This window comes from Macaca thibetana, chromosome 6 (assembly GCF_024542745.1).
Source record: "Macaca thibetana thibetana isolate TM-01 chromosome 6, ASM2454274v1, whole genome shotgun sequence".
Taxonomy (NCBI): Eukaryota; Metazoa; Chordata; class Mammalia; order Primates; family Cercopithecidae; genus Macaca; species Macaca thibetana.
The window spans coordinates 50189043-50213414 of NC_065583.1; the positions used below are offsets into that span (position 1 = coordinate 50189043).

Below are 24372 nucleotides of genomic sequence, written 5' to 3' on the forward strand. Positions count from 1 at the left end.
TATTCTGTGTACTTCTTTTATCTTAACAAACAGGCTTGTGTCTTCTCACTGAGTGGACAGAATCCTGGCTCTGTTACTTCCGTACACAGGGAAGCAAAAGCTCAAACTAAGCCATGCCTTTCTATTAGAATGAGCCTTTTTTACAAAGGGAGGAATCAAGAGGGTTGTCAGTTCTTCATGAGTTTTAGACATGCTTTTAGAATCTAGTTTTGCAGAAGGAATGCCTCTTATAACCGTATGCTGCCTATTTATGTTTCCACAGGTGACAAGGATTGTATTATTATGGGTAAATAATCATTTTAATGATTTTGAAGGTGACCCTGCTATGACTCGATTTCTAGAGGAATTTGAAAAAAATCTGGAAGATACAGTAAGGCTAAAAATAATTTATATTCTTCAGAGTGTCGTGGTTTCCCCACCTCCAACACCAGCAAACTCAGAACAGCAGTAGCTTTCATCTCCTTTGTCTTAAATGTCCATTCTTAGAACTTCCAAATCTATATTTTAGACTTTTGTTCATTTATTCTTTGCCACCCCAATTAAAACAACATTTACACTCCTTCCTGACTCTTCCATTTCTTTTTTTTTTTTTTTTTTTTTTTTTTTTTTTTTGAGACGGAGTCTCGCTCTGTTGCCCAGGCTGGAGTGCAGTGGCACAGTCTTGGCTCACTGCAATATCCGCCTTCTGGGTTCAAGCAATTCTCCTGCCTCAGCCTCCTGAGTAGATGGGACTTCAGGCGCGTGTCGCCACGCCCAGCTAGTTTTTGTATTTTTAGCAGAGACAGGGTTTCACCATATTGCCCAGGCTGGTCTTGAACTCCTGACCTCATGATCTGCCCGCCTCAGCCTTCCAGAGTGCTGAGATTACAGGCGTGAGCCACCGCGCCTGGCCCTACTCTTCCATTTCTGTATTAAGACTAATGACATTCTTATCTCTTAGTCACTCAGGCTTATAAATCTGGTGTTATATGTGTACCCTCACTCTCTTGAATTCCCTGGCCAGGATTTCCAGTCAGTTGCTAAAGTCACCTAGGTCACTGATTTAGTCATATACCTGTATGTTCACATATTTTCTTATGATCTCTCTCAGCCATTTCTTTTTTACTGCCTAGTTTAGGGCTTAATTATTTCATTATATCTGATCTGTTATAATAACCTGCTAACTGATCCTAGTTCTAGTTGCTCTTCTAGTTCATTCTGTGTGGCCAAAAGATTGCTTTTAAAACACACGTGTGATGACTATTATTCTCTTTGTCAGTAAACTATACTTACTACCAAAGCAGTTCCTCCCCCATATATTCAGGTCCCTTGCCTACCTTTTTGCCCTTTTTCCTGTGTACCCTAGATTATAGCCAAATCAAACTATTTTATTTTATTTTCCAGTTCTGCATCCAGACCATGCTAGAATTTTCTTTTCCTCGCCTATTGAAACTGTTTCATTTTCCGGTGCATATCCTAAATATCAAATCTATATTAAGACTTTCTAGGTTTCTTTTCTACATGGGATTCACCTTTTCTAAATGTACAGCACCTAAGATAATTCCCTCAAAGTCCACAGTTGCTATTCATGAATTCATTTTATTCTCCCTGTCAGATATAAAACTTTGAGCTGTGACTTGGTTACCTGCTCCAAGTAACTTGAAATTTTAGGAAATAAGTAGTAATGTAGCATAGTGTTTTAGGAGTACAGTTCAAGCTCCACCATTTGCTAGAGTTGTAAACTCAGACAGATTGCCTGATCTTATGCCTGAGTTGTGTTATTTGTAAAGATAGTAGTTCCTAGTTCATTGAGATTGTTGCATGGATTATAATGAGCTGATAAGCATAACAGTCTGTACACAAAACCTGTCACATAGCAAATGCTCAAGAGCTGTAATTATTAGTTACAGAGCATAAGTGGATTGAGTTGAATGAAGTGGGAAAAATTGACAAATCTGGTCCCTTTCGTTACTCCGTGATTCCTGTTGACTTCTCAGCAGCACATGTGCTCTATATAAAATGGGGAGAGTGAACAACACTGGGAACTTGTTTAAAGGGTTATAGAGGCACTCCACTATCATTTGACTCATCCTGTGTTGGTTGTGTAAATATTCAAGGGACATCAGAGTGTGGGAAAAAAAAGTTAAGGGATTTTTTTTCCACTAGTCAGTTAGCCATCAGGTATTCATTGCATTCTACTTTATACTCAAAGGCATTAATGTAGGATCAGAACAAATATTAAGACTTGGTGACTGCTTTAAAAAAATAAAACTTTAGCTTTTTGTTATTGACGTGAGATTTGCACATATTAACACTATTTGAGATAATTGAAACTGGAATTAGAACTGGAAGTCAGACTATTACTGAGTTTAAGGAAGAGCTAAAATAATACAAGAAGGAAGTCTTTTCTGGACGAGGTGAAAACTTGAATGTTTCTTTGAACATTGGACAGTATTTGAAAAGGTGGCTCAAGTCGTTCAAGGTTTTGAATAAAGGTTTTAAAGATTCTGGTTTTATATAACAGCCAGGAGATAAGCAAGGTGGGAGAAGAGTGTGTATTAAGAAAGGTTTAAGAAATTATAAGTAATTTTTTGTCATCTCTCTGTAATTGAGACATCGCTTGGAAATCTTTTTTAACCTATGATAATTTAAAGGTCTTATAATCATATTAAGAAATCTCGTTGAGAGTGCTTTGGAGTGGGAGTGCCCCCTTCTTCAGTTTTGTTTACCTCAGCTTATACATGTATATTTATAACTCTAATTCTAATAATTTTAGGTGACTTTTTAAAAACCTGTAGGAATAGATACATTTATATACATTTACCCTTTTCTGCTTTACAGAAGATGAATGGTCATCTCCGGTTATTGAATATTGCCTGTGCTGCAAAGGCTAAGTGGAGACAGGTTGTGCTGCAGAAGGCTTCCCGCGAGTCCCCTCTACAATTCAGCCTTAATGGAGGAAGTGAGAAGGGATTTGGTATTTTTGTTGAAGGAGTAGAACCTGGTAGCAAAGCTGCTGATTCAGGACTGAAACGTGGTGATCAGGTAAGTAGATAACCAACCACTTATATTCAAGCCTTCTTAAAAGTATTGTGCCTGCTGCTTTTGTTCTCATCTTCCAGAAAGCATGAGCAGTTTAAGGAAATATTTTTCTGAGCCTTTTTTTAGAGGTAGTATCTGCACATGGTTTATTTTTAAAATGTATTTGTCATATATTTATTACTTTTAATGGAAAATTTGGTGTAGTGTGACCAGAAATAACATGGTCTACTGAGCTCTATCAACATGACCTCCTTTGAATGGGCCTGCCTATCCTTCATGGATTATAAGCTGGCAACTTGAGAATACTCCAGAACGATCAATATATGAATTAGCACCCTTGCAAGTTTTGAAGGAGACAGGACTTCTACCTCATAGCACTCTCAAATGTAAGTGGCTGCAGATTACTGAAGGTTATGGTAATCATTAAATTATGTTCATATGGTAACATAACTATATCCATAAGCAAAGTGAGCCAAATGGGGGACTAGGAAAAAAGACACTCTTAGGAATTTGATGGTGATTTCTTTTTTTAGTGTAGGCATTAGGAAAGTATAGAGCAGCCTATTCCAAATGTGACTTGCTGGCAACTTTGTTACATAAAAAATGCAATTCCCAGTCTTTTCTCAATCCTGTTAATTATATTGACCACATTTTTTTTTTTTTTTTTTTTTTGAGACGGAGTCTCGCTCTGTCACCCAGGCTGGAGTGCAGTGGCCGGATCTCAGCTCACTGCAAGCTCCGCCTCCCGGGTTCACGCCATTCTCCAGCCTCAGCCTCCCGAGTAGCTGGGACTACAGGCGCCCGCCGCCTCGCCCGGCTAGTTTTTTGTATTTCTTAATAGAGACGGGGTTTCACCGTGTTAGCCAGGATGGTCTCGATCTCCTGACCTCGTGATCCGCCCGTCTCGGCCTCCCAAAGTGCTGGGATTACAGGCTTGAGCCACCGCGCCCGGCCTATATTGACCACATTCTTAAGCAATGATGTCTGAACATCTGTATTTTTAACAAAACTCTCTAGATCAGTGGTCCCCAACCTTTTTGGCACCAGGGACCAGTTTTGTGGAAGACAGTTTTTCCACGGACCAGGGAGTTGGAGCTGGGGGGATGGAGATGGTTTTTGGATGAAACTGATCCACCTCAGGTCATCAGGCAGTCAGACGTTAAATTTTCATAAGGAGTGCCCTAGATCCCTTGCATTTGCAGTTCTCATCAGGGTTCACACTCCTATGAGAATCTAATGTCACTGCTGATTTAACAGGAGGCGGAGATCAGGTGGTAATGCTCACTGGCCCACTGCTCACCTCCTGCTGTGTGGCCCAGTTCCTAAAAGGCCATGGGTTTGTGTCCTGGCAGTTGGGAACCTCTGCTCTAGATGATTCTCATGTACTTCAAAGGGTGGTCTCCCAAATCTGCCTGATCATCAGAATCATTTAGGAAACTTGCTTTTTCCCCATTTAAAATTTTGTTCTTTCATTTTAGAATGTGGCTTTATTTTAACTGAGCCATGCTATAATTTTTTTTAAATTATGAGCTCGTTCATATTATGAAAGGTTCTACACTCTAGAACAGTGGTTCTCAACTAGTGGCAATGTCTGCAGATATTTTTTATTATTATGACTTGGGGATTACTACTGGCATGTTGGTGGACAGAGGCTGAGGATGCTGCTAAACAGCATACAATTCCCAGGACAGCTTCCACAGTAGAGTTTTCTGGGCCTTACCCCAGACTACTCATTAGGAATGTCTAACAGCTAGGATCCTGGAGTCAGTATATTTGTTGTTCGGTTATTTGTATCACAGACACATTTAATAATCTAATTCTTCACACACACACACACACACACACAAATCATCCCTGAGAATGAAATTTATCATGCTTTTACTTCTTCCTTCAATCTTCACAACTACTGCTGAAATGATCTGAGATTTTAGATCTACATTATTATTGTTATTTTTTAACATTATGTATCTTCTGTTTCAAGAAGGCTTTTGACATTTGCATTAAGATTCATAAGCTTTTAAACAAGCATTTAGAAATTTACGCTTGTTTAACTGATTTCATTGATCACTTCCATTTCATTTGCACTGTATATCTCCATTATTTCAATTCATTTCAGTTATCTTTGGTGGTACTTTTAGTACTTTTTTAAGGAACAGATGGGTGATACAGTATTATATGTTCTTGCCTTCCTGAAGATACTTGTGTTCAATGGAGTATAACATCTTTTTCCAACAGTGACTTTTCCCTCAGAACACTAAAGTCACAGAAAGTTATCACATCAACTTAACGTTGCCCAAGAGAAGTCCAAACTCTTTGCAAGAGTTTTTTGTAGGTACCTTTGGGTTATCTTCCCACAATGATGTTTATAGATACTTTATTCTTTCTCCTTGGAACACAGAAATTTCATTGGGATATGTTTTTAAAAACATGTCTTTTTATTATTTTTACATGGTACTAGATAAGACATTTTAGTGCATAGATGCAAGTCTTTTTTCAACTCTGGGAATTTTACTTCTATGGAATTTTTTTTTCCTTTCCCTAATATTTTTTTCACTCTTTTTCTTATTCTTTTGAAATTTTTATGTTGATCCCCTAGATCCACTCTCTGTTCTGACTAGTTTTTGACTACTTTTTGCTAAATTTTTTTATCCTTTTCCCTTAGAATCAGTACTTCTTAAAATAAACTGCTTCTGTGATTCTGAGGTACAGCCAAATTGGGGAAGCCCTGTTGTGAAGGGTCAGCAGTGTTTACCTGGAAGAAGAACCCATTTCAGTTGTGCTTCTTGCTATTTGGCTGCCTGATTCAATCAGTGGCAGAAAATCATATTAAATATATTTAGAGTACTCCTTTTAAAAGAATTACCTCTCTTTGAAATGCAGTAAATTTACATTGAGAATATTTGACAAATTTGTATATACATTTGCAGGCAATAATTTTTATGAGCTGATCTGCCATGATTAATTTTTTTCCTTCATAAACCATCTGGTGTGGGTATTTTTAAAATTTCCTCAGTGTGATCCCAGAGGGCATTAATTTTAAAAAATGTTTATAGTAAAGAATTTGGAAAATACAACAATGTAGAGAAAAAGAAATACAGTAGTCCAAATTCTCACAGAGATAACTGTTGTTCACATAGGAGTACATTTTATTCAAGTTTCGTTTTATTTATTCACTAACAAACTTTTAAGGTTGTAGGAGTAACCAATACTGTTCTGTACTAATTGGTATTTTTTAAATACTTTTCTCTTGAGATTATGGAAGTAAACGGACAAAACTTTGAGAATATTACATTTATGAAAGCCCTTGAAATTTTGAGGAATAATACTCATCTTGCACTTACTGTGAAGACCAACATTTTTGGTGAGTTTTGTTGTAAAAATTGCCTGAACTCTTTCTTCTTAATTTGGTAATAGAAAAGTCATTGCAGTGGAAAAAAAGATAGTAAAATGTGTACATGTTTTTGTCTAAGCTCTTAATCTAGTTTCAGAATCTTTTGTGTTGAACTGTTGTGTATTCAGAATTTTCATTTTTCATTATGTTTTTAATTATTTTGATAAAAAGTAAGTTTTAAAATAGGTGTATAGCTACAGTTAGTCATTTATGAAATTCCTACTGAGCATATATTATATACTCTGCTGGAGGGATACTGAATGAAATGTAGAATAACCTGAATAAAACTAAGGAGTTATAAGCAGGCATGTTTTCCCCCAGCTAGTGTGCAAATCAGTCTACTTCTAATCTTTAAGCTAGCTTTCTGAAGTAATATGAATGCCAGATTAGCTGTTTTATGGAAATAAACTGAGTAAAGCATTGACTCGAGTACTCAGTAAATTACAGATTTCTAATAAAAGCATATTCTACCTTTGTGTGGAAAAATGATTACAGTGCCTCTGTTGTGTTTTTATCATGTTTATACTTAAATCAGTGACTAAGCTCATACTTTTAACCAAATCTACTGTTTGTTTTTTTAAACGTGTAGGAAAGATATACTGTCATTTGATTGCCTTAGACACTTTAGGATTTTTGCAGAAATTCTGAAAAGAGTAACAGTAAAATCATATAGCAATTGAAATATCAAAGAAAATTTAAGAGTCCTTATGAAGTAGGGAGGAAAACAATCTCTCTAGGTTGTTTAGGTTACAATTCGAGAAGTAAAAGTTGGCTTTAAAAGCTATGCCTATGGAAAGAAAGTGTGAGTTTTATTTTTTTCACTTTGGCTTTTTTATGTTGTGCTTAATCATAATGAAAAATGAAACGGGTTTTTTTCCTCTTTTTGAGTCCCTTTGACTGAATTACATCATGTTAAATCTGGTATATAACTGTCAATTGGCAATTTAGTATTATGTTACTTTAGCATAGAATAAGTAAGTAAGCCCTCAGAATTTTTTGATTTCCTGGAGTTTGTACTAGTATCTAGAAATGCCAACTTTTAGGTTAAACGAAAGAGATTTCCAGTTTCGAAAAATATGAAAGCAGGACTTGCTCTCTTTGAGCAAATTATTTAGTCTTTCCAAGCTTCAATTTCTCTAGCACTGTTTCCTAGGTTTCTTCTAACCATCTAATACCTTTAAACCTTTTGTACCAGTCACATAAAGATTACTAACTGGTATTAAATATTCTGAATAAAAATAATAAAAATACAGAGATAGTGTGAACCCCCATGAACTCTGGGATACAGAAAAAGTAGATCTGAAGGATGCAAAAGACAGAAGCCATACCCTCAGAACCCTTTGAGTAGTGGGAAAGCAGTTGGCCAACAGAACCCTAGGTTGGATATGGCAGAGGATAGAAGTTACATGGTGCCACAAAGGGGGAACATAGCAGTCAGCTCTTTCTTCCTTACCCTAGGTGGAAAGCAAAACACCAAGGAGAAAGCTAAACACCTCGTGTTTAGATTTAGCAAATGCACCCAGAGAAGAAAACAGCTGGCAATCTCAGTTTACTCTCTTTCTATTCTGGAATTTTAATTTATCTATTAAATTACAACAGAATATTTGTAAAATATTTGTAGAAATGGAGCATTTTACTCTAGATGTGGGGATGCCCATAATAAATCCCTAATAACTCTGGCATTCCATGAAATAGAGTTGAGCAGTTAGGTCATCCTGTATCAAACTTGCAGTCTGGAGAGCTACAAAAAGGAAAGCTGTGACCAGAAGACATTTGTTCAGTGATACTGAGAGGTGAAGCCAGCTAGACTTCCTGGGTCAAGTGGGGACTTGAAGAACTTTTCTGTCTAGCTACAGATTGTAAATGCACCAATCAGCACTCTGTAAAAACGCACCAGTCAGTGCTCTGTGTCTAGCTAAAGGATTGTAAATGCACAATCAGCACTCTGTAAAAATGCACCAATCGGTGCTTTGTGTCTAGCTAAAGGATTGTAAATGCACCAGTCAGCACTCTGTAAAATGGACCAATCGGCACTCTGTAAAATGGACCAACCAGCAGGACGTAGGCAGGGACAAATAAGGGAATAAAAGCGGGCCACCCCAGCCTGCAGGGCCAACCTGCGGGTCCCCTTCCATGTTGTGGAAGCTTTGTTCTTTTGCTCTTCACAATAAATCTTGCTGCTGCTCACTCTTTGGGTCTGCACCACCTTTAAGAGCTGTAACACTGGCCACAAAGGTCCTCGCTTCATTCTTGAAGTCAGCGAGACCACGAACCCACCAGAAGGAAGAAACTCTGGACACATCTGAAGGAACAAACCTCAGACACACCATCTTTAAGAGCTGTAACAGTCACTATGAAGGTCCCCGACTTCATTCTTGGAAGTCAGCGAACCAAGAACCCACCGGAAGGAACCAACTCCAGACACAATACCAGAGCAAACCATTCTTGGTCCTTTTATATTACTTAGAGCCGACGTCCAGGGATCACCAAGCATAAGGAGAATCAGGATCATTGAGAGGGTGTGGTAGAGACCTAATGAGTGGTCTTACACATTATGGAGAAAATATTTAAAGAAGAGAAGAAAAACATTTCTAGAATGCTGCACAGAGCAATTTAAAAATTTATCCCTTGAGAGGCAGAGCTTGCAGTGAGCTGAGATTGTGCCACTGCACTCCAGCCTGGGGGACAGAGTGAGACTCCGTCTCAAAAAAAAAAAAAAAAAATTTATCCGTTGAAACAAGAACAGGGTATTAGGAAAGAATAAACAACAATCATTGAGAAAGAAAGAACTTACAGACAAAAACATTCATTTGAAAGAATAGATAATAAAGTTGAGAAAAATCTCCCAGACTGTGGAACAAAAAGACAAAGTAAAATTAAGCTCTATTCCAGGATATCCAAAAGAAAATGTGAGGAAGAAGATATGTAGGAAATAATAGCGGAGAATATCCCAGAGTAAAAGAAAGGTGTGACTCATATTTCAAAGGCCTTACTATGAGCTGAGGAAAATGTGTTAAACAAAACTTGTGTCAACTTTCTACTTCCAGTATTGACTGAAGACAACTTAAAAGAGCTAGACTAAATATGAAAAACTATAAACAAACATAACAATCCAAAAAGATAGTGAAAAACTCTGGATGTGTCAAAGCCTTTTTCCACTCCTGGGACCATATCCCAAAGTGACGTCTTTTTTTCCAGGGCCATTTTCCCATCCATAGAATACAACTGAGAGGAGCTCCTTGATAAACTTACAGGTTTGTAGTTCAGTGCCCAAAACTATAGCATTACAACCTTCGTTAGGATTGAGACTTTGAAAAGCTCTGTCTGAAGTGGATGTGAGCTGTACCTAACTGACCATCTAGGTGACCCAGGAAAACTTAGAGTTTTGGCCCTGGATATAGATTACAGGTGCCTGACAAAAGAAAATAAATATCTTCTTTAGAGGATACTAACAGCAACTTGTTATTTCTAAAAATAGTTTTTTTAAAAACAGAGTCAAACAAAGATTATGAGGTACTCTTAAAAGTCAGTATGAACCAGAACCAACAGAAACAGAAGCACAGGTGCTTCAGAATATCAGACACAGATTGTAAGTTTGCTATCTTATGTCCATGAAGATAAAAATCAAATTAAGTGTTCCATTTCCAGATAAGATGGAGTAAACACACACCACCCTTCATCTCCCACTGAGCTTAGTAGTAAACCTGGACAGAATCGTGACCCACTTATTTGAGAACTCTGAACAGCAAATGGCAACAGGCAATTCACAAAAGAATACCGTAATTCAAAGTACCGCCACCAGCAATGAATTCACTATTATTTTAGTTCTAGTATGCCCTAGGTTGGACTCAAGGCAACCTGAAACCTGGATGTGACTACTGTGGTACAGTACTCAGGAGAGGCCTGGCTTAAGGAGTGAGAAAAGGGAACTCCTACTAATAGCAGTTGTCCTGTCGAGAAAAGTGACACTGCTTTTAGGCTTCATTGTATTCTAGTTTCCATGCAAGCACTCACAGCCATCTGAAGTTCTCTTTCTCCTCGAAGAGTTCCTCTACCTGACCCACACCTCATGTTTAGATTAAGCAAATACACCCAGAGAAGAAAACAGCTGGCAATCTCAGTTTACTCTCTTCCTATTCTGGAATTTTAATTAATCTATTCCTCTTGGCTTCCTCAGCTTTCTAATATCTTTAAAAATCCCACTTCTAGGCCGGGCGCGGTGGCTCATGCCTGTAATCCCAGCACTTTGGGAGGCCAAGGCGGGCGGATCACAAGGTCAGGAGATCGAGACCATCCTGGCTAACACGCTGAAACCCCGTCTCTACTAAAAAATACAAAAAATTAGCCGGGCGTGGTCGTGGGCGCCTGTAGTACCAGCTACTCAGGAGGCTGAGGCAGGAGAATGATGTGAACCCGGGAGGCGGAGCTTGCAGTGAGCCGAGATCGCGCCACTGCACTCCAGCCTGGTGACAGAGCGAGACTCTTGTCTCAAAAAATAATAATAAAATAAAAATCCCACTTCTAGCCAAGCATGGTGGCTCATGCCTGTAATTCTAGCACTTTAGGAGGCTGAGGCGGGAGGATCACTTGAGGCTAGGAGTTCCTAGACCAGCCTGGGCAACATAGTGAGACCTGGTCTCTGCACAACACTAAAATTTAGCTGGGCATGGTAGCGTGCACCTGTAGTCCCAGCTACTTGGGAGGCTGAGGCAGGAAGATCACTTGAGCCCAGGAATTCAAGACTATAATGAGCTGTGATTGTGTCCCTGCATTCCAGCTTGGGCAACAGAGTAAGACTCTGTCTCTAAATCCCAAAATCCCATTTCTCAGATAACTTGTCTTTTTAAGTTTTAATAAAAGTAATACGTGCATGTATTTTGAAAACTAAAATACTAAAAATAGATATACAGTGGAACCATACTGTGTACAATATTCTGTGCCATTTCACATTGGTTCATACAGACCTACTTGTTATATAATTTTTATTATTACATAGAATTCTGTTATCACCATAATCTGTTGAGTTAATGTCATATTGCTAGATATTTTAGATTGTTTATAGCTTTTGCTATTAACAGAGATATAATAAAAATTCTTTGTACTTTTATGCTCATATAATCCATCTATATGATAAATTTCTCAAAGTGGAATTACTTTTGACAGACACTACAGGGTTTTACTTTCTGAAAGTTTTATCACAATCTATGCTTCATTCATCAGTGTATAAGAGTGTCTTGGCCGGGTGCAGTGGCCCACGCCTGTAATTCCAGCACTTTGGGAGGCCCAGGCGGGCAGATCACGAGGTCAAGAGATCGAGACCATCCTGGCTAACCCTGTCTTTACTAAAAATACAAAAATTAGCTGGGCGTGGTGGCGGGCACCTGTAGTCCCAGCTACTCGGGAGGCTGAGGCAGGAGAATCACTTGAACCTGGGAGGTGGAGGTTGCAGTGAGCCGAGATCGCACCACTGCACTCCGGCAACAGAGCAGGACTCTGTGTCAGAAAAAAAGCCTCTGCCGTGGGTATAATCAGCCTTTTAAATTTCGATATACGTTATTTAATAACAAGGTTGAGCACCTTTTTTGTGTGTTTTGGCATTTATTTTCTATAAAGTCTTTTTTTTTTTGAGATGGAGTCTCGCTCTGTCGCCCAGGCTGGAGTGCAGTGGCACAATCTCCACTCACTGCAAGCTCCGCCTCCCAGGTTCACACCATTCTCCTGCCTCAGCCTCCTGAGTAGCTGGGACTACAGGTGCCCACCACCACACCCTGCTAATTTTTTGTATTGTTTAATAGATACGGGGTTTCACCGTGATGGCCAGGATGATCTCAATGTCCTGACTTCGTGATCCACCCACCTCGGCCTCCCAAAGTGCTGGGATTACAGGCGTGGGCCACTGCACCCGGCCAAGACACTCTTTTTTTTTTTCAACTCTTTTTAAAGAGTTGAAAAGTTGAAAGTATTTTCCACAAGTGGTTTGTGTTTTGACTTTTGTTCCTTGTGTTTGTGAACTCATATACATGTATGTAAGAAGAGAGACATTTTTAGTTTTTATGTAGTCAAATTTAAGCTTTTATAGATTCTTTGGCACTTTTACTTTTGGTTTATGTACAATGTCTGATACTGCTGTTTAATAGCATTGTAACTATGTGTGCTCGTTATCCTTTCATTTTTGTCCCTATTTTTTTAAATTTAACACAGTCGTTTCTCTTCTTTAAAACAAACTACAAGCTCCACACATTTTTACTTATAATTACATACTCAGGTCCAGTGGAGAAATTTAACAGTTTTTTTTTTTTTTTTTTTTTTGAGGCAGAGTCGTCTTGCTCTGTTGTCCAGATTGGAGTGCAGTGGCTCAACCTCGGCTCACTGCAACCTCCGCCTCCCAGGATCAAGCGATTCTCCTGTCTCAGCCTCTGGAGTAGCTGGGATTGCAGCCATCTGCCACCATTCCCAGCTAATTTTTGTATTTTTAGTAGAGGTGGAGTTTCACCATGTTGACCAAGCTGGTCCCGAACTCCTGACCTCCGGTGATCCGCCCTCCTCAGCCTCCCAAAGTGCTGGAATTACAGGCATGAGCCACCACACCCAGCCAAATTTAACAATTTTTAAAAATAATTCAGTTACCTTATATACACACTACTAAGGAAATCTGCCCTCTCAAAGTTTTCCTGTTGCTCCAACAGAAAATTTGAATACTTTAGCATAGCATTATCTGGCCTCATCTCTACCTTGTTCTCTAGTCATTTTCATTTTCTTGAACTTTCCTTCTACCACAGGGACTTTGAACTTGAGATTTTCTCTACCTAGGATTACTCATCCTTCTCCTTCTTTGCCTAGTTAAAATCTCATCTTTTTGATTTCTTTTTCCAAGGTGACTGACTTGCTTAAGGAAGATTGCCCTTTCCTGCTCTTTTAAGTAGTTCCTCTGGTTATGTTTTATGTGTCTTAGACTGACTGTAAGTTCCACAACAGGAGTATTATACAAACATCAAGTGAAGTACCTGACCTATATTTATAGGTTAATATTTTTTGAATGAATGAATGTCTGAATTTTAGATTTAAAAAGTATTGGCCGGTCGTGGTGGCTCACCCCTATAATCCCATCACTTTGGAAGGGCGAGCCAGAAGGATCGTTTGAGCCCAGGAGTTCAAGACTAGCCTAGGAAACATAGTGAGACCACATCTCTACAAAAATAGAAAAAATGAGCTGGGCGCAGTAGCACATGCCTGTAGTCCCAGCTACCCAGGAGGCAAAAGTGGGAGGATCACATGAGCCCATAAAGTCAAGGCTGCAGTGAGCTGTGATCTCCAGCCTGGACGACAGAGTGACACCGGACCCTGTTTCCAAAAAATACATATATAAATGTACATATATACATACACATGCACACACATGTGCGTGTGTGTATATATATGTTATTACCATATGGCTTAAAATAACGTGAAATTTTAAAAATTTTTTTTTATTTATTTTAATCATGCAGACTGTATGGAAGGTAACTTCTAAAAAGTCTCCATCATTTTGAAAGCAGAAAAATGTGCTTTTCATAAACTTGCACTGTGCTTTGGTAATGTGATATCGTCCTTCTGTTGAAACCCTCAAATCAGTCCAGATTTTACAAGTGAATACCAAGTTGTAAATGTTTTAATCCATTCTTAAGGCTTTATCCATTTCTGTCTTACTTGTAAGTTCTTTGATTTCATGGGAAACTCTTGCTTTTCTTTTCTGTTGTTTTCCAGAAAAATTCTCTGTGATTGGATTTTTCAGTGGGCATGTTTACATAATTTATAGCTTAAAAAATAAAAAAAGGTGCCGCATATACTGCTCAAAGCTATATCTAATGATAAGCTGAGTGTTTGCTTCCACAGCTCATGCAGCTGAAGACATTTAACTCTATTCTAAGAATACACAACCACTATTTCTCTGTAATTCAGACTTCCTCAGCGCCATGACTCATCGCTGCTAGATATTTACCTTATACAGATTTATCTTTGCTTTATCCCAAGGAGATGTAGCCATCCTCACAAGGCAAAAATTTGGTGTAGGCAAATAGATTGCTAAAAAAGTAATTTCCCAAATGTACCTGCACCCTCATTAAGGATGAAGTAATTCACCAGACTTAGTTAGACTTGATAGATATCTGAGGCCAGGCACGGTGGCTTATGCCTGTAATCCCAGCACTTTGGAAGGCTGAAACAGGCAGATCTCTTGAGCCTAGAAGTTCGAGGTCATCCTAGGCAACATGTCAAAACCACATCTCTACAAAAAAATACAAAAATTAACCTGGCATGGTGGCACACTCCTGTAATCCCAGCTGCTCAAGAGGCTAAGGTGGGAGGATCACCTGAGCCCAGGAAGGCCAAGGATGCAGTGAGCTGTGATCATGCCACTGAACTCCAGCCTGGGCAACAGAGTGAGACCCTTTCTCAAAAAAAGGAAAAAAAAAAAAAGGGCCAGGCATGGTGGCTGATGCCTGTAATCCCAGCACTTTGGGAGGCCGAGGCGGGCAGATCACCTGAGGTCAGGAGTTCGAGACCAGCCTGACCAACATGGAGAAACCCCATCTCTGCTAAAAATACAAAATTAGCCAGGTATGTTGGTGTCATGTCTGTAATCCCAGCTATTCGGGAGGCCAAGGCAGGAGAACCGCTTGAACCCAGGAGGCGAAGGTTGTGGTGAGCCGAGATTGTACCATTGCACTCGAGCCTGGACAACTAGAGCAAAACTCTGTCTCAAAAAGAAAAAAAAAAAAAAAAAAAAAGTATCTAAGATATGATTGGTTGTTTACTTGTTTAGTTCAGACCACTGAAATGGATATTTTTTAGCAGCTTTACTGAATGACATAGCCTCATAAATGTGACCGTGAGGAATCGTTATATATTACCAAATTTAAATTACCAAAATTAGGCCGGGCATGGTGGCTTATGCCTGTAATCCCAGCACTTTGGGGGGCCGAAGTGGGTGAATCACCTGAGGTCAGATGTTCGAGACCAACCTGGCCAAGATGGGGAAACCCCACCTCTACTAAAAATACAAAAATTAGCCCGGTGTGGTGATACGTGCCTGTAATCCTAGCTACTCTGGAAGCTGAGGCAGTAGAATCGCTTGAACCCGGAAGGTGGAGGTTGCAGTGAGCTGAGATTGCACCACTGTACTCCATCCTGGGCGACAGAGTGAGACTCCGTCTCAAAATCAATCAATCAATAAATAAACAAAATTACTGTTTTTTGGTAAAAGTAAAAATAAAGACCAACAAAGCTTTTCTCATCTAAATTTTACATCTGAACCTGACTATAGTAGTGAGGTCTCATCTCAAGTGACATATGTAGTTATCCCTCGGTATATGCATAGGGTTGTTTACAGGACCTCCACCCCATGTATACCAAAATATGTGCATATTCCAGACTCTCAGTTGGTTCTTCAGAGCCATACACAGGTTTTTGCATCCCAAGAATACTGTATTTTCAATCCATGTTTGGTTGAAAAAAATCCAAGTATAAATGGACCCACATAGTTCAAACTGATGTTGTTCAAGGGTCAGCTGTATTATAAGGAATAACATACAATAGAACCTAAATATCTGTTTCTATAAAATTAGTTGATTAGTGTTATATTACTTACTACCTCAATAGGAATCTGTTTTTTTCAAACCTGCCTGTAGTCTGCCCTCTTCCTTTCCCTTTCCCCCCACTGACTTTCCTTGTATTAGTGTTGGGCAACATCAGAAGTATAATCAGGTATAAAAACTAAAGAAAGGATGGGTAAATACTTGACAATGTTTAGTTGAATGAGACTGCGAAAGTTCAAATAATGGAAAATCACTGTATTTATCCTTAAAATTTGTTGTTGGTGTAAAAATTTTCTAAAGAGAAGAAAAGAAATGACACATTTGTTTTATTTCCACAGTGTTCAAAGAGTTACTTTTTAGGACTGAACAAGAGAAATCTGGTGTTCCTCATATTCCCAAAATTGCTGAAAAAAAAAGTAATCGCCATTCTATCCAGCATGTGCCAGGAGATATTGAACAGACATCACAGGAGAAAGGAAGTAAGAAAGTTAAAGCAAATACTGTTTCAGGTGGAAGAAACAAAATCAGGAAGATTTTGGATAAAACACGATTTAGTATCTTGCCTCCAAAGCTATTTAGGTAGGTAATGCCAATCTTAGCCATGCAGGAATTTTCATCTTCACTATAAAGTTTTTATTTGGGGTGGGGAGAGACAGGTAAGTTTTGCTTTAACTAGTGTATCATAAAGTCTTCAAACAGTACTTAAATAAGAATACATTTGAACTTCTCCCTATCACTTTCATGAAGTTACAACTTTCAGATTATATAATAGCATTATTTTGAATTTTGGAAAAGACTGCTCATTTTATTTTGTGAAATCTGTTTTTAAACATTTTTGGTCCAATTTTAGTCTCCTGATCTGTACAAATTGTACACCTTAAATCTTGGGACTCATTCACCAGTTTTTGTTTTTGTTTTTTTTTAATCATTTTTCCTTTGCAGCACCATTTATTCCTTCTTGAATTCTAAAGTTGAACTTTTTAATCAGACCTATTTCTATTTCCAAAATGGGATATCACCAAAACTTAGTAATACTTGAAGATTTTAAATGTAAATTAAGGTCTGTAAAATACTGATGGAATTAGACCACTAAATTGTCATGATTGGGGGATGACTCTAGTATATATTACATTAGCAACTTCCTGAAGCAATTACCAAAGTTCTAATTAAGAGCAGTACAATACTTAGCACATACTAGGCACTCAGTTCATGTTTTTTGAATAAGTTAAGACAGTGAATAATCAGTGAACGAAATAAAGCAAGTTCAAAAAAATACATTAAAAGAAAATATTTATTTGCCTCCTGAAAGTTCCTGGTAATTTGCCAGATGATAGTTATAGAAACAAAAAGAGACAGTCCTTAACTCTGAGAAATTCACATCAGGAACCCTTATTCTCCACACATTTATTATATCCTAAGCCAGAGACAGGAAGATAAATAGATCAAGGTTCTTATCCTCCAAGAGTTGATAATCTAAGCAAATTGCAAAGTTCTCACATTATAGGTTGATAAGTGGAGGCAGGAACAAACTTGTTAGGTTTGAATAGATTGTGTTTCTGTGTATATAACTAGAGCCGGAGCAAGAGAAGTAGGTTATGAGGGACCTTGAATATTATGCTAAAGATAATAGACTTCATCGTGTCATGACTGGGAGCCATAAGAAGACATGTGATTTGATAAAATTTGTTCTTTTAGGAAGACCTCTCTGATGGCCGTGTTAGTGATTTGGGGTTGTGGATACAGCACAATATAGCAGTGATAGCAGAGTTAACAATTGGGAGGCAACTTGGAATTGTGTCAGCTCTCATCTTTAGTGATGAGATTTTTTTTTATTTTTAAATACTTTTAAATATTTTTAAATATTTTTTTAAATATTTTTTTAAATTTTTAAATATTTTTTCAATAATTAAAACATCTCAGAGATTTTCTAGTCAGAAATGCTCATCTTCCTGAGTTCTTATTTCCAGCCAGGGAAACACATTTGCTCTTCATTTAATTTGGAACTCAGAGGATTAAAATACCCTGAACTTTTTCTAAAAGTTCATTACTCATTCTATCCTTGAGGTCAAGTGGCTTATAGAAATCATTACTTTAAAATACGAAAATTTTTGAATGTTGAGTGTACTGTAGCGAACACTATAAGAAAATGCATGGTCTCACAAATGGGGATTGAGTAAGGAGAATGTTAGAGGAGCCAGCCTACACTGAAGAGGTCGGGGACAGGTGGGGATGACTGGAAGTCACTGTGGAAAAGGGACAAAACCGAGGATCCAGAAGGCAGAAAAGAATGCATGAGGAGAATTCCTCAGGGGGTAATGCCCTGAGTTCCACTTCTGGAAACCTTAATGGGTTTTGTCTGGAATACATCTTTCTCCCATTAACTGCGTCTCATTTTGACCAGTGACACAGTTGTGACATGTATCATCCAAAGACAGATAACACTATAATTATAACTGTCTTCAACTTGTTACTATCACATTCTAACCAGCTGTACTCAAGTTTTAGGCAGCTAAATCAGTATCTCAACTCCATATTATCCTTTGGTGACAGGTGTGGGAATTAGTTACTATACCTGAATTCTGTCTTTGGTTGCAGCAAGAGGTGTAGAACTGAGGTCGCCAGGAACAGTCAGTTGAATATTTTCAAGCATTATAACTTTATATTGGTACCCAAAAAAGAGGACTATCTGGTAAAAATAGTTTTACTTAAACTCAGAAGGGATTATTGGATGTCTTGCTTTGTATCAACAAGAAAACGCTTGGTTATGAATATAAATATGAATAAAATGCTGCACTGCAGAAGTTTATATTAACCTGTCTGTCCCTTCCAAACACGTTTCCAAGGAGTAAAATGTAAAGTATTTCAGCCACATAAATACAGAAAAAATAGGTTATCTTGGAAGTCAAAGGTTTCTGGAGGCTGTTTTGTTGGGAGAGCTGTCTTACCTTTCAGACTGGCCATTTTTCATTTTTGAGAATGTATCTTATATTTATTGACAGTCAGTTGAAGTGAATTCAGACAATTCCTTCTGCTACACAAAAGTATACTATCCTTTATATATAAAGAGCTCTCAGAAATCAAATAGGAAAAAAATATCACTAAAACTTCAATGGAAAAATAGGCAGAAAACATGACTCAGATGGTCTGTATTGATACTGATCCAGGATATACAGTTTAATCCTGGATACCGTTTGTTTCCTCACAGACTGACAAAAAGAATGGTCAGGGACAGAATTGATAATGTAATAAGTTTATAAAAGTTTAAACTGGTGTGCTAATATAAAGTGATGCCTTTTTATTAAAAGCTTTAAAAGTGGCAAAATTCTGGCTGGACACAGTATCTCACACCTGTTATCCCAGCACTTTGGGAGGCCGAGATGGAGGGATCACTTGAGGCCAGGAGATTGAGACCAGCCTGACCAACATTGTGAAAGTCCATCTCTACCAAAAAATACAAAAAACTAGCTGGACATAGTGGCACACACTTGTAATCCCAGCTGCTTGGGAGGCTGAGGCAAGAGAACTACAAAAATTAGCTGGGCGTGGTGTGGCACATGCCTGTAATCCCAGCTACTCGGGAGGCTGTGGCAGGGAAATCACTTGAACCCGGGGAGGCGGAGGTTGTGGCAAGCCAAGATCATGCCACTGCACTTAAGCCTGGGCGACAGAGTGAAACTCCAACTGAAAAATAAAAATAAAAATAAATACATAAATACATAAGTAAATTTTAATTTTAGTAGAGACAGGGTTTCACCGTGTTGGCCAGGCTGTTCTGAAACTCCTGACCTCAAGTGATCCACCTGTCTTAGCCTCCCAGAGTGCTGGGATTACAGGTTTGAGCCACCTCACCTGGCCAGTAAATATTTTTAAATGACAAAATTCTTTGATTCAGTAGTTCTGTTTCTAATAGTAATTAGATGAAGATTTATATATAGATGCTATAAGTTGTTTTATCTATACTAAAACAAAATTGGAACACCCTAAATGTCCAGCTGCAAGGATTAGTTAAATAAATTGTACTATACATCAGAAAAATGACTAGAAGGAAAACTATCATAATGTTGATTGTGGTTTTTGGAAGGCATGGTTTCATAGGTAATTTTTCCCTTCTGTGCTTTCTTTTTGTGTTTTACAAGTTTTCTTCTTGAACATTTGTTATTTTTTTATTGAAAAAAATGTTTAATGAGTTCAGTTTCACAATTTCTGAGCATCTCCTCTGTGCCAGACCTCTTTGGAAGAGACACCAAGAACGGAAACTTGTTCTCTACCTTTAGCAGCACTCAATTCTGTAAGAGTAGAGGATGAGTTGTCACAGAAAAGAAAGAATGTAAGGAAAGAACAAATACTTGAGATAAGAATAGATAATTCCAAAATCCCAAAGAAATCATGATATAATTTTAAAAGAATGTTCCTAAAAATTAAAGTGAAAAATGTTACTAGTTTGAATTACATCTGTAAGTTAAGACAGAAGTATGGTTTTTATCGACCTAAGAATTCTTCACATTTCAGGAAATCTGTTTTTCTTTTTTAAAATCACGCAGCTTTTATTTTGTTTTTAAAATCACAGTTGCCTAAGTAACATCTCTGTATTATTCATTGTAACAATCCCCAAAATAAACTGCCTTGCTTGCTTAACAGGAATTGTATTTTTCCTCCCCATTTCTTGTCAACATATTTTTTGTTTGCTTTTTAAATATTGGGATTCTTTTTTATTTACATATTGCTGATATTTATGTGGCCTTTTTAGTTTCATAATATGAAACCAAGTACTTTTATCCTAAGTAAATTTAGTGTTGGGGAAGTATTGAGAAATTTTTTTAAACAATTTTGCTTCTGTTATTGCATCACCTTCTCAGGAGACTGTTTTGGTAAGAATGATACAATTACTTGCCAAATGGGCTTTATCAACTCAGCTTTCAAATAAGCATGGAAATTTTGCCAACTAAATACTGTTTCATTCATGGCATAGCATGGATTGTACATAGCAGTATAGTTTTCATTTATGCACCTCACACTTTAATTACTACAGTTTTGTAACCAGCTTCACGTATTTATAGCTACACAATATTGTCTCTATTGAGCATTCAAAAGCAGAAGCGATGTTAAATAGCATCAGTAAGAGATACAAGGACTTTTTGTATTTTCTTTTTTTTTTTTTTTTTTTTTTTTTTTTTTTTGAGACGGAGTCTCGCTCTGTCACCCAGGCTGGAGTACAGTGGCTGGATCTCAGCTCACTGCAAGCTCTGTCTCCCAGGTTTATGCCATTCTCCTGCCTCAGCCTCCCGAGTAGCTGGGACTACAGGCGCCCGCCACCTCGCCCGGCTAGTTTTTTTTGTATTTTTAGTAGAGACGGGGTTTCACCGTGTTAGCCAGGATGGTCTCGATCTCCTGACCTCGTAATCCGCCCGTCTCGGCCTCCCAAAGTGCTGGGATTACAGGCTTGAGCCACCGCACCCGGCCACTTTTTGTATTTTCTGTACGTCTTAGTCTATAGTGATTCCAGCTTGCTGCAGTCACTGATGCGGTTAATTCCCTTTAATAGAAAATTGTAACTTTTTAATGTTGCTAAAGTTGCTTCTACTTTATTAGTAGTAGGACTGGACAGCCTCTTGAATGGTTTGCTTCCTTGGATTGTTATCGCACCCTCTGTGTCCAAAAATTGATGTGTTTGTTTTTAAAAGTCAATTAAAGAAAGACTTTAAAAAAAAATCTTTATTTTCTATATAATTTAAATACCTTTGAAAGTGCTTTTTCCTCTTATTTTCTCTTACCTAACCTTAGAACATTTAACTCTGATCTTTAGGAATGCAAACCAAATTATAAGGAGCCTATTTAGGGTAAATGCAAATTATTTATCAAATGAGATATCTCCTTTGCTTTATCTGTCAAATTCTCTCCCCAGGAAAGCACTTCTTGTTTCTATAGTACCTTTACTCGGACCTACCTCTACTTTTTAATATAAATTGAGTAAAATAAACAATTCTCCCTTCTGGGTTTGTACTATTCTTATTTTATTTTATTTTATTATTATTATTTTTATTTTTATTTTTTGATACGGAGTCTTGCTCTGTCGCCCAGGCTGGAGTGGAATGGCGTGATCTCAGCTCTCTGCAACCTCCGCCTCCTGGGTTCAAGAGATTCTTCTGCCTCAGCCTCCCAAGTAGCTGGGATTACAGGCACGCGCCACCCCACTCCTGGCTAATTTTAGTATTTTTAGTAGAGATGGGGTTTCGCCATGTTGGTCAGGCTGGTCTTAAACTCCTGACTCAGGTGATTCACCCACTTCTGCCACCTAAAGTGCTGGGATTAAAGGTGTGAGCCAACGTGCCCAGCCCTGTTCTCATTTTAATTTTTGTAAAAGTAAGTCCATTCTTAATTAAAGTCCTGTTTTCCTTTGCACCAAAACATTCGCCTATATTACCTAATTTTTCAGTATTCCTGGGGGAGATAGTATTGCTCACATTTACAGATGAGAAAACCAAAGTTTAGAAAGAGAATGAAATTTGCCTGAAGTCAAGCAGCTAGTAGGTCAGGTCTGCCTGACATCAAAGCTTGCCCTTGAAACACTAATCTTTGCTTTCTTCCATGTCTCTTTGCTTTTCTCTGACTCTTCAGCTCTGTCATATCCTGGCCCTCTCTTTCATGTCTGACTATTAACAGTCCTTTAGCAGTTTAACAGTCTTAACTCTCCATCTTGCATAGTTTTCTAATCTACCTAAAATCCTATATTTTACATCTAACATAATTTAAATGTATTCCATAGTATTCATTTATAATACTCTACCTTAATCTTTTTCATGATAATAGGTAAGTATTCTGTGATACTTCTGTTTGTATGCATAGCAAGTACTAGGCAGAATACTGCATTTGATAAAATATAGACAAGAATTAATAGTAACAGAGCATTGGTTTTAACATAAGTACAACCCTTAGAAGTAGTTTTTGGTTATTGATGTTGATGGAAATTTTTTTCACTGCTATCTTACATTTTTGTAGGACTGCTTTGCTTAAAAGTAAGCTAAAATCGGCCGGGCGCGGTGGCTCACGCCTGTAATCCCAGCACTTTGGGAGGCTGAGGCGGGCGGATCACGAGGTCAGGAGATCGAGACCATCCTGGCTAACACGGGGAAACCCCGTCTCTACTAAAAATGCAAAAAAAAATTAGCCGGGCGAGGCGGCGGGCGCCTGTAGTCCCAGCTACTCGGGAGGCTGAGGCAGGAGAATGGCGTGAACCCGGGAGGCGGAGCTTGCAGTGAGCCGAGATCGCGCCATTGCACTCCAGCCTGGGCGACTAAGCGAGACTCTGTCTCAAAAAAAAAAAAAAAGTAAGCTAAAATCTGGGGGTGTCTGAAACCTAAGTGACGGTGTTTGTTTCTTTGTTTTTATTTTTTCTCTTAGGTAGATTTAGAAGTTGTCTGTGTCACATTTCTAAAATATTTAAAAGGAAGAATATTTTGTTTGCTTAAATAATTAGACTTGAGAGATTAAATAAGAAATAATGTACCCTTAGAATGAACTTTAGAGACTGTAATTTTCATAATTCTATTTTTTTTCTGGTCCAGTGTTTAAAGACCACTCTTACTTTGTCACTTGACCTTGACCCCATTATTATCTACTACCTGCCATATTTTTTGGTTCGAATGTAGACTCCCTCTTTTTCCTAGAGGATCACCGAGATTTTCTGGAGAAAGGGAAAGAGAAAGAGAACACCTTGCTATGGTGTGGCTGTGCATTTTTGGATACATATATTAGTGTCCACTAGAACTGGCAAATTTGAAGGGTTCCCTAAATACTCAGGTTCCATTTCTTCACCCAAACTGGGAGACACTAAATAAGACAATTTAATTAGGATGTAGTAGAATTACTTAGATGTATAAGTTAGATTTTATTTTAATGTAATTGTTAAAAATTTTAGTGCCATTTTTATCATTACAGTTGTCTTTTAAAAATTGCTGTAGTATTTCAATTGTTTAAATCACCTCTTTGGTTTGGTTGTGTTATGCCTTAGTGCACAGGGAACAGAAATGTTTACTACTTAAGTACTCTCAAATACTTTAAAGTGATATGTGACATTCTTTTGAAGTGATGGAGGCCTAAGCCAATCACAAGATGACAGCATTGTGGGAACAAGGCACTGTAGGCATAGTCTGGCTATAATGCCCATCCCTGGAACACTCTCATCTAGCAGCCCTGATCTCCTGCAGCCTACCACCAGTATGTTGGATTTTTCCAATCCTTCAGGTAATTTTCATATGTGATTTTATATTGCCATATTGGTACCAAATGAACAACTGGATGGTTAAGCCTTGTGCAGCAAATACTAGAGTTACTTGCAGCCCTCTTAACTCTAGATTATGACTTGATGCAAAAAGCTAAAGGGAGATTGTC

The 24372-nt window shown here is 38.1% G+C and overlaps 1 protein-coding gene across 10 annotated transcripts in view; it reads left to right on the forward strand.

The window, feature by feature from the left end:
- The window catches only part of RAPGEF6 (Rap guanine nucleotide exchange factor 6), a 219071-nt gene that overhangs the window by 145022 nt on the left and 49677 nt on the right, over window positions 1-24372 (forward strand). For all 10 annotated transcript variants that reach the window (XM_050792727.1, XM_050792725.1, XM_050792724.1 and 7 more), the window contains 5 exons: window positions 263-370; window positions 2821-3024; window positions 6274-6382; window positions 16323-16563; window positions 24068-24225. In XM_050792727.1, coding sequence (XP_050648684.1) covers window positions 263-370; window positions 2821-3024; window positions 6274-6382; window positions 16323-16563; window positions 24068-24225 — 820 coding nt within the window. The remainder of the gene's footprint in view (window positions 1-262; window positions 371-2820; window positions 3025-6273; window positions 6383-16322; window positions 16564-24067; window positions 24226-24372) is intronic.